The 10,904-nt window shown below is 42.2% G+C and overlaps 1 protein-coding gene across 4 annotated transcripts in view; it reads right to left on the bottom strand.

Moving 5' to 3' along the window:
* Window positions 1–7,991: 7,991 nt before the first annotated feature.
* The window catches only part of PNLIPRP3 (pancreatic lipase related protein 3), a 43,512-nt gene continuing 40,599 nt past the window's right edge, over window positions 7,992–10,904 (bottom strand). For 2 of the 4 annotated variants that reach the window (XM_086378299.1, XM_086378300.1), the window contains 2 exons: window positions 9,217–9,384; window positions 7,992–8,930 (listed from right to left, as the gene is read on the bottom strand). In XM_086378299.1, coding sequence (XP_086234425.1) covers window positions 8,867–8,930; window positions 9,217–9,384 — 232 coding nt within the window. In that variant the 3' untranslated portion in view covers window positions 7,992–8,866. Of the gene's footprint in view, window positions 8,931–9,216; window positions 9,561–10,904 lie in introns of those variants that run through there. The other 2 variants (XM_086378302.1, XM_086378301.1) reach the window with 2 other exon arrangements.

The raw sequence follows: 10,904 nt of genomic DNA, 5'->3' as shown, positions 1-10,904 counted from the left end.
CAAGTGGCTGCAACGTATGCGCCAAGAGCAGCTGAGAGGAGCCACCTCACGTCCAAGGTCAGGGGCAGAAGCCGGGAGGACCCCATGCCCGAAGGGCGGCAGCCAAGAGGAGTTACCCCACGTCCGAGGTCAGGGGCAGCGGCCGAGAGTACCAGACTGCGACGGCGCAGAAACGGCCGAGAGGAGCTACCCCGCGTCCGAGGTCAGGGGCAGCGACGAGAGGAGATACCCCACCCCAAGCCCGAGGCCTGGGGCGGCGGGCGGGAGGAGCAACCCCACGTCCAAGGAGCCGTGGCTGCGCGGGCGCAGGAGGGCATAGAGGAGTTATCCCACGCTGAAGGTCAGGAAGGGCGGCGGTGAGGAGATAACCCTCGTCCAAGGTAAGGAGCAATGGCTGTGCTTTGCTGGAGCAGCCGTGAAGAGATATCCCACGTCCAAGGTAAGAGAAACCCAAGTAAAATGGTAGTTGTTGCAAGAGGGCATCAGAGGGCAGACACACTGAAACCATACTCACAGAAAACTAGTCAATCTAATCACACTAGGACCACAGCCTTGTCTAACTCAATGAAACTAAGCCATGCCCGTGGGGCAACCCAAGACGGATGGGTCATGGTGGAGAGATTTGACAGAATGTGGTCCACTGGAGAAGGGAATGGCAAACCACTTCAGTATTCTTACCTTGAGAACCCCATGAACAGTATGAAAAGGCAAAATGATAGGATACTGAAAGAGAAACTCCCCAGGTCAATAGGTGCCCAATATGCTACTGGAGATCAGTGGAGAAATAACTCCAGAAAGAATGAAGGGATGGAGCCAAAGCAAAAAGAATACCCAGCTGTGGATGTGACTGGTGACAGAAGCAAGGTCCGATGCTGTAAAGAGCAATATTGCATAGGAACCTGGAATGTCAGGTCCATGAATCAAGGCAAATTGGAAGTGGTCAAACAAGAGATGGCAAGAGTGAATGTCGACATTCTAGGAATCAGCGAACTGAAATGGACTGGAATGGGTGAATTTAACTGAGATGACCATTATATCTACTACTGTGGGCAGGAATCCCTCAGAAGAAATGCAGTGGCCATCATGGTCAACAAAAGAGTCTGAAATGCAGTACTTGGATGCAATTTCAAAAACGACAGAATGATCTCTGTTCATTTCCAAGGCAAACCATTCAATATCACAGTAATCCAAGTCTATGCCCCAACCAGTAACGCTGAAGAAGCTGAAGTTGAACGGTTCTATGAAGACCTACAAGACCTTTTAGAACTAACACCCGAAAAAGATGTCCTTTTCATTATAGGGGACTGGAATGCAAAAGTAGGAAGTCAAGAAACACCTGAAGTAACAGGCAAATTTGGCCTTGAAATACGGAATGAAGCAGGGCAAAGACTGATAGAGTTTTGCCAAGAAAATGCACTGGTCATAGCAAACACCCTCTTCCAACAACACAAGAGAAGACTCTACACATGGACATCACCAGATGGTCAACACGGAAATCAGATTGATTATATTCTTTGCAGCCAAAGATGGAGAAGCTCTATACAGTCAGCAAAAACAAGACCAGGAGCTGACTGTGGCTCAGATGATGAACTCCTTATTGCCAAATTCAGACTTAAATAGAAGAAAGTAGGGAAAACCACTAGACCATTCAGGTATGACCTAAATCAAATCCCTTATGATTAAACAGTGGAAGTGAGAAATAGATTTAAGGGCCTAGATCTGATAGATAGAGTGCCTGATGAACTATGGAATGAGGTTCATGACATTGTACAGGAGACAGGGATCAAGACCATCCCCATGGAAAAGAAATGCAAAAAAGCAAAATGGCTGTCTGGGGAGGCCTTACAAATAGCTGTGAAAAGAAGAGAAGTGAAAAGCAAAGGAGAAAAGGAAAGATATAAACATCTGAATGTACAGTTCCAAAGACTAGCAAGAAGAGATACGAAAGCCTTCTTCAGCGATCAATGCAAAGAAATAGAGGAAAACAACAGAATGGGAAAGACTAGGGATCTCTTCAAGAAAATTAGAGATACCAAAGGAACATTTCATGCAAAGATGAGCTCGATAAAGGACAGAAATGGTATGGACCTAACAGAAGCAGAAGATATTAAGAAGAGGTGGCAAGAATACACAGAAGAACTGTACAAAAAAGATCTTCACGACCCAGATAATCACGATGGTGTGATCACTGACCTAGAGCCAGACATCCTGGAATGTGAAGTCAAGTGGGCCTTAGAAAGCATCACTACGAACAAAGCTAGTGGAGGTGATGGAATTCCAGTTGAGCTATTCCAAATCCTGAAAGATGATGCTGTGAAAGTGCTGCACTCAATATGCCAGCAAATTTGGAAAACTCAGCAGTGGCCACAGGACTGGAAAAGGTCAGTTTTCATTCCAATCCCAAAGAAAGGCAATGCCAAAGAATGTTCAAACTACCGCACAATTGCACTCATCTCACACGCTAGTAAAGTAACGCTCAAAATTCTCCAAGCCAGGCTTCAGCAATGTGTGAACTGTGAACTTCCTGATGTTCAAGCTGGTTTTAGAAAAGGCAGAGGAACCAGAGATCAAATTGCCAACATCTGCTGGATCATCAAAAAAGCAAGAGAGTTCCAGAAAAACATCTATTTCTGCTTTATTGACTATGCTAAAGCCTTTGACTGTGTGGATCACAATAAACTGTGGAAAATTCTGAAAGAGATAGGAATACCAGACCACTTGATCTGCCTCTTGAGAAATTTGTATGTAGGTCAGGAAGCAATAGTTAGAACTGGACATGGAACAACAGACTGGTTCCAAATAGGAAAAGGAGTTCGTCAAGGCTGTATATTGTCACCCTGTTTATTTAACTTATCTGCAGAGTACATCATAAGAAACGCTGGACTGGAAGAAACACAAGCTGGAATCAAGATTTCTGGGAGAAATATCAATAACCTCAGATATGCACATGACACCACCTTTATGGCAGAAAGTGAAGAGGAACTAAAAAGCCTCTTGATGAAAGTGAAAGAGGAGAGTGAAAAAGTTGGCTTAAAGCTCAACATTCAGAAAACGAAGATCATGGCATCCAGTCCCACCACTTCAATGCAAATAGATGGGGAAACTGTGGAAACAGTGTCAGACTTAATTTTTTTGGGCTCCAAAATCACTACAGATGGTGACTGCAGCCATGAAATTAAAAGACGCTTACTCCTTGGAAGGAAAGTTATGACCAACCTAGATAGTATATTCAAAAGCAGAGACATTACTTTGCCAACAAAGGTTTGTCTAGTCAATGCTATGGTTTTCCTGTGGTCATGTATGGATGTGAGAGTTGGACTGTGAAGAAGGCTGAGCGCCAAAGAATTGATGCTTTTGAACTGTGGTGCTGGAGAAGACTATTGAGAGTCCCTTGGACTGCAAGGAGATCCAACCAGTCCATTCTGAAGGAGATCAGCCCTGGGATTTCTTTGGAAGGAATGATGCTAAAGCTGAAACTCCAGTACTTTGGCCACCTCATGCAAAGAGTTGACTCATTGGAAAAGACTCTGATGCTGGGAGGGATTGGGGGCAGGAGGAGAAGGGGATGACAGAGGATGAGATGGCTGGATGGCATCACTGACTCGATGGACATGAGTCTCAGTGAAGTCTGGGAGTTGGTGATGGACAGGGAGGCCTGGCGTGCTGCGATTAATGGGGTCGCAAAGAGTTGGACACGACTGAGCGACTGATCTGATCTGATCTGATACACTCATACATCTCTAGCCTTCAGTTATTTTAAATGTTAGGCTGCTGTGCATATGAAGTCGCTTCAGTCATGTCTGCCTCCTTGTATCTCTATGGACCTTAGCCCGCCAGGCTCCTCTGTCCATGGATTCTTCAGGCAAGAATACTGGAGTGGGTTGTCATTTCTTCCTCTAGAGGATCTTCCCAACCCAGTGATCGAAACTGCATCTCTTATGCCTCCTGCATTGGCAAGCAGGTTCTTTACCACTAGCACCATCTGAGATGCCTAGGTTCGCTGTGGTTATACCTAAATGATGGATTGATGTTTGATAACTGTATCTGTGTTCATGTCTCATGGGCATTGTTCTGCAGTTGATTCCACTAAGACCATTGGACGGAGTCTTAGAGGAGCCTGAGATGAGAAGACTAGTCATGCTCTGGTTGGCATCATCCTAAATCTGCTGTGCATGACCTGGGACCTTTAAGGAAATTATTGCTCTTATGGCCATAGCTGACAGTCAGTGGATCTGTGATGGACAGATTTATGTGTGAGTGTTTGAGTGAAAGATCAGTTCTGTTTCTCTAGGACCAAAGACACTGGAAAAATACAGTACAGTGAATTCCAAAATAGAATCACTTATAAAAATAGATACGATAACCACAGAATTCAGAAATGAAAACCTACTGCACTATCTTTATCATTATTGCTTTTATAGGAGATCAATGAGTGAAGGGTGGAGGTGTGAGCTGAGTCGAATAAGGTGTTTTTTTCTATGCCACTGTCACCTCTGTGTCTGCTTCTGTCACAGTTCTTATCATGATGTATTATGCTCAAAGATTAATTTTCCTATGTCCTCTGCAATGCTCTCTTGTATATTTCAAATAACCTCATGACTTAGCCACAATGCTTGGCACATAAAAGGTAACTCAGTAAATGTTTTTTAAATGAATGAATTTTAAAAAGCCTATGAAAATAAAAGAAAGATATATGACTGTATAAAGGTGAAATGTTTGCAAAACTCAAACTTTGAAAATAGACTGGGATTCCCTTGGTGGTCCAGTGGTTAAGAATCTGCCTACCAGTGCAAGGGGACAAGGGTTTGATCCCTGGTCTGGGGAGATTCCACACGCCTCTGAGCAGCTAAGCCTGTGCGCCACAACTCCTGAAGCCCACAGTCCTAGAACCCATGTTCCACAATAAGAGAAGCCACCACGATGAGAAGCCTGCTCAGCACACCTAGAGAATAGCTCCCACTCATCGCAACTAAAGAAAGACCACATGCAGCGATGAAGACCCAGCATAGCCAAAAATAAATTAAAAATAGACGTACAAGTGAGAAAACATTGACCAAAAATCTTTGCCCCAGTCTATATAGGCATTCAGACATTCCCTCATATTGGAGTGAAATCTAGTAGAAACATTCCACTCTCCTGAGTATAAATCACTTAGAGCAGAACTCTAGAGAATCACGTGTAAAATCAAGAAGCCCATCTGGTATTATAATATAAGTATGTATTTGGGGGGAAAAAAATCATACAACATAACACAAAACACACCTATTATTTTTATTACACAATCTGCAGAAAGCAAAGATTTCCCAACTCTTTTTAGCCAGAGGGTATATGAAAAAAATTTGATTTTCCCAAGTAGAAGAGAAAAGTCCCCAGAAGGGACATGAGATTTTTACGTTTATCTAACATGAGCTTAGATTTTAAAAGGCTGGCAAACAGCAACTTGGCATAAATTATACTTCTGTTCCTGAAATGCTCTGCTTGTTCTGAAGACTTGCAGAGTCAACAAAACTTGAGGGCTCTTTTACACAGGGTGATTTCTATTATTCACTTTGTTCTGAGGAGCCTGGGGAAACAGACACACAACTTAAGCAGCTATGTGAATTTTCCTTACTTCTGCAGGAACATTTATGATGGAGCTCCTCCAGCCCTAGACGAAGTGCAGAGGTCAATGCCTCGTCCATAACTGGATCTTTACACAATTTGCCCCTTTCTTCCAGTCCTCCCAGAGCACAAACCCTTGTAAACCTTCTTCATGTCACCTTTCTCCTCTTACCTTGCCATTTAGCAACTAAAGTCAAAGACATTCAATGTTTTATTTTACCTACAACTCTAACTGGTATAGCCCTTTCAAATCTATGAAGTGCTAGTGTGGGCATAATCCTTTGAATGAATAAAAGATGACCAGCAGGGACTTCCCAGGTGATCCAATAGTTGAGACCTTGCCTTTCAATGCGTGTTTAAACTCTGGTGGGGGAGTTAAGATCCCACATGCCTTGCAGCCAAAAAACTAAAACATAAAACAGAAGCAATACTATAACAAATTCAACAAAGACTTTTTTAAAAAAGAAAGATTACCAGTTAACTTGAAAGCTGTAAGTAAGGTGCAGAAAGTGTGTATCCTGCAGACGAGCATGGAAGGGGTCAAGGCCCACCTGAATCCCAACAAGTATCCTGACCTAAGTAACTAGTTTATAGGAAATACACAGGAGAGAGGAATGTACTACAATATATCAAGGGGATCCCATCAGTTGAATGCGAGAAATTTTAGAGGACAAGTAATTTGGTTTATTTAAAAACTGGTGTGAAAGAAGGGGGAGGGAAAACCTCTAGAGACAGGGACCTACTAATCATATGAAATTTTTGGATCTTGTTTGGATATAAATTTAAACCAATCAATGGTCGAAAGACCTTTTTCAGACAATCTGGGAAATGTAAAAACAACTGGAATGTAAGATAACATTAAGGAATTATTGTTAATTCTTTTAATCTTAAATCTATTTAAAAATTACTGTCAATTTTTATAAAATAGATATTACAGTTATGTTAAACAAATTTACTGTTTACAGATTCATACTGATGTGTAGGTGGGAGAGATGGTATTACATGTAAGATCTGAAGTTCACTCCATTGGCCTAAAGAGGAAGCAGATGTGGTCCAAGAGCAAGACCCTCCCATGTGCAAGTTTAGAGGCGGTGTTTGTGGGTGATGTGATGACAAGTTTGGAGTGCGGATCGATGGCGATGGGCAGTGAAGGAAGTGATGACTAATGGGGTGGGAAGTCACTTTTCAGCACTAAGGGCAGTTCGCTCAAGAAGCAGAAGGATTTCCTAACGGTCTTCACCACAAATACCCTTCTATAGTAACACAGGGTACTCAGAGAGAAAAAGAATTTTTTAAAAAGAGCTTTCCTAGGTGGCAATATACAGAGAAAAGCTCCAAAATCTCTTCTACCTCTCACTCAGTCTGAAGACCAAGGAACACTTTGAAAATACTAATGTGCTCTCATTAGTTTTCATTATTAATCATTAGATGTACCAACCCACGGGGTTACCACCTACTATACATCATGAGCTATAGACATAATTTGTCTTAGCAAGATTTAACAACATAGTAAATATTCTTCAAACCATTTGAACAATGGCTATTCCACCTGGAAATGCTCTAAATGCACTTCAGTGCTGTCACCCTGAACTCTCAGATCTGCCTGGCTAGCTCCTGCTCTATTTTTCACATTCACAACATTCTTATAATGCAGAAAAGGGGACAGATATAAGAACAATAGGACAGAAATTCTATAGTTAATTAAAGTAGGGATCCCAGAAGTTAATTGACTCCAATTTGTCTTTTCAAGCTAAGAAAGAGCCAGCCCAGAGATCCCTTGAACAAGCAAGCAGGCCAGGACTCAGAGAGTTTAATGCAGTATCCTGGCTCATAATTCTTCCTTCAGCTGGTGAGACCCTCCTGAAAGGAAGAAAGGCTGAGCAGAGAGTAGTGCAGGCTTAAGGCAGCTCTCTCACGGGAAGTTTCTGGCCCCTAGAGCCATGCAGCTGACTCCATTGCCAGCTTGCTCAGGAGTACTGGGGCTGTGACACAGTTAGTAGGGGCCAGGCCCTCCTGCTGGGGCTGCTCCTGGCCACCCTGTTCCTGCGCTGGTGTGGGCCTCGGGCTGATACGGCACCAGGGAGGTAGGATGCTCAGCCCGATCATGCTGAAAACATCCTCATCTCCTTTCCTCCTTCCACTACGCCTTGTTCTCCAGTCAACCTTCTATCTCCTCCTTGTTCAATGGGAAAGTAACCCCACTCTGTTCTCTGCTTTCTACCACAACTCAAGCTCATGTACAGCCATGGGTCTCTTCTTAAGATTCAGTTGGCAGCCAGGCACCAAGGAGAATCAAGAAATATCCTGCAGAGTATCCGTCATTATTTCTTTCCAATAATGTTTATAGCCCAGTGCTAAACACTGAGGCCAGTGACAGAAAACAGAACAAATAAAAATGCTCGTCTTTTATTTTCACTGCGTGAGGACAACTGAATTAGATGAAATTGAAGCAAAATAAAAGAGAAAACAACACATTTAGAAATTGCAATATTGTTATTATAAACGCAAGGCATTCGTCAAGTGCTTTGGAAATGAAATGCTGCCTTAGAATAAATACAAATTTGTAACGGGACCTTCAAGGCCTAGAATGATAAGTAATTCTGTGATAGGAGGCTTCTAGAAGATGCTGAAGATCCTCAGGACCTATTACTTACTGATGCAAACATCACAGATGAGCTCCAAAATCTCTTCTACCTCTCACTCACTCTGAAGACCAAGGAACACCTTGACAATACTAATGTGCTCTCATTAGTTTTCATTATTAATCAATAGATGTACCAACCCACGGGGTCACCATCTACTGTACATCATGAGCTATAGACATAATTTGTCTTAGCAAGATTTAACAGCATAGCAAATATTCTTCAAATCGTTTTGAACAATGGCTATTCCACTTGGAAATGCTCTAAATGTACTTCAAACACTCAATCAGACAGAGGCTCATTTTCACTGACAAGTCTGTACCACCATCCTTGGAGCACCTCTTCTTAATTCAGAGAAATTGCAACACAGCTCTATTTGGTCACTGAAAACCAGAATCCTATAGGTCACAGTACTGTACTTTGTCCCAGGGCTCAGTCTGGTTTTAAGGTTCAGATAAAAGCTTTTCAATAAGAAAAACATCCTATACAGAAAAAAGGCAACTGTACCTTTCTATCTCATTTACAAGGGCCAAGTTTGGTCTGGATGCCAGCTAGAGGGAGATTAATTTTCCCATTGCTCCCATTAAGTAAATCCATCAAGATTATATGTGATATATCTGAGATTAGCATGGTTTCAGGATCTGGGCAATATTAGGTCCTATGATGTTTTGGCTACAGAAAGCAGATCTGAAAAATGTAAAGGGGGAAAAAAGACAATGTTAATATGATTCCAGGGTAGGTGAGGTAGAAAATGTAGGTAGGTCTTCTAATTTAATGAGTAGTTTTTATTTTATAAACACTTTCACAAATACAGTATTGGTTTCTTAAATAATTTTTCTTCTCTTTAACTGCAAACTTTTGAGGGGCACACATTTTCATACTATTTGAAAATTTCAAATTACATATGGATTTTAAATGTCAATTACAAAGTTTAAACTGTGTTTGAAAATGCAAAGGAAAAAGTAAGACTTACTTATATCCGTATTTTCCAGATATATCTATCACCATTTCTGCTCCCAGCTTACTCTGAGAACGTTCAAATGAATACTCCTTCCAAATGAACTCAATGCTTGTAATGTTTCCAACGTTAATGTCTGCATCAATTAAATCTGTATAAGTCATGCCTGGCTTCAGTGTTCCACTGTCAATGGAAGAATAAAACTGATAAGCTTGTGCTTGGTATTCATAATATTGAAGTGGAAGACAACACCTGTGTGTATCATGGAAGAGAAAGTTTCATTTCCCTGCATTTGATTATAGGAGATTTATTCTTGCCATTCACCTTGGTCAGCATTTCAGAACAGCACAATTCTAAAGCTTGAAAAAAGAGGGAGAATGAGAAGCCTGATTAGTTGATTTTTAAGGGCTAGTTCTCCACAGTGAAAGCTCTGGTCTTGGCTTTGTGGTATCAGAAACTAGAGTTTATTGACACCCCCAAAATCATCAGACTATCAATGATAGACTAAATTCACACAAAAGTGAAAGAAAAACTACAAGCCTGTTGATCAGCTAACAGCGGTGCAATGCTTCCTTTTCATTAACCAAAATGTACTCCTAGCCTTCCCCTGGTACCTTCTTCATCTGTATAAAAAGAATTGGGTAACCAAACTAATGATAAAGAAAGGTGTTTTGGTGAGTGTGGAAATAGAATAAGTCATAAGAGACTTGAGACATAAGACGTGTTTTATGCAAGCCAAAATTACTCTAGATGAGGTTTCTTTAGTCCTGCCATTTCTCACTGCTTTGTTAATGTATTGTTTGTCTCCTCTAACTGGAGGAAGAGCTCCATGAGAGTAGGACCCGTGTCTGTTTCCCCAGCAGTTATAACAATTCTTGGTATACGATAGGCATTTACATGTTTGCTGAATGCAAGAATGGATGCTGCTATTCCTAGGGCCTGTCTTGTTCTATTACATGTCGAATTAATTGATTTAATTACCAGAGGACAACTTTTTTCAGGTTATACTGGGCTTCCCTGGTGGCTCAGACAGTAAAGCGTCTGCCTGCAATGCGGGAGACCAGGGTTTGATCCCTGGGTCAGGAAGATCCCCTGGGGAAGGAAATGGCAACCCAATCCAGTACTCTTGCCTGGAAAATTCCATGGATGGAGGAGCCTGCTGGGCTACAGTCCATGGGGTTGCAAAGAGTTGGACACGACTGAGCGACTCCACTTCACTTCACTTCACTTCAAGGGGTCATTTCCCTGTTGCTTCATGAACTGCCTTCACTCACTGCACACACAGCACAGCCCTTAACGATGGTGTCACTGGAAACCCAAATGACTAAAATATAATGTACGGTGAGGGCTTCCCTGGTGCCTCCATGGTAAATAATCTGCCTGTCAATTCAGGGGATGTGGGTTCGATCCCCGGGATGGGAAGATCCCCCGGAGAAGGAAATGGCAACCCACTCCAGTATGTTTGCCTGGGAAATCCCATGGATAGAGGAGCCTGATGGGCTACAGTCCATGGGTTTGCAAAAGAGTCAGACACAACTGAGCGCATTAGCATGCAAGCATGCAATCTATGGTGAAGCCAGACTCTTAACGCTTGACTGAAGAGTGGGACTAGACTAGCACACAAATTCATTTAGCAGACCTCATTCCAAGATGAAACATTTACTGTGGACCTGAAATGCTTAATTATTCTTAAAAAAGAGGAT

Source organism: Bos grunniens, chromosome 26, assembly GCF_055505025.1.
Source record: "Bos grunniens cultivar Pamir isolate PY7600 chromosome 26, Bosgru_T2T1.0, whole genome shotgun sequence".
Lineage (NCBI taxonomy): Eukaryota > Metazoa > Chordata > Mammalia > Artiodactyla > Bovidae > Bos > Bos grunniens.
This window is presented reverse-complemented; position numbering and strand designations above follow the sequence as displayed.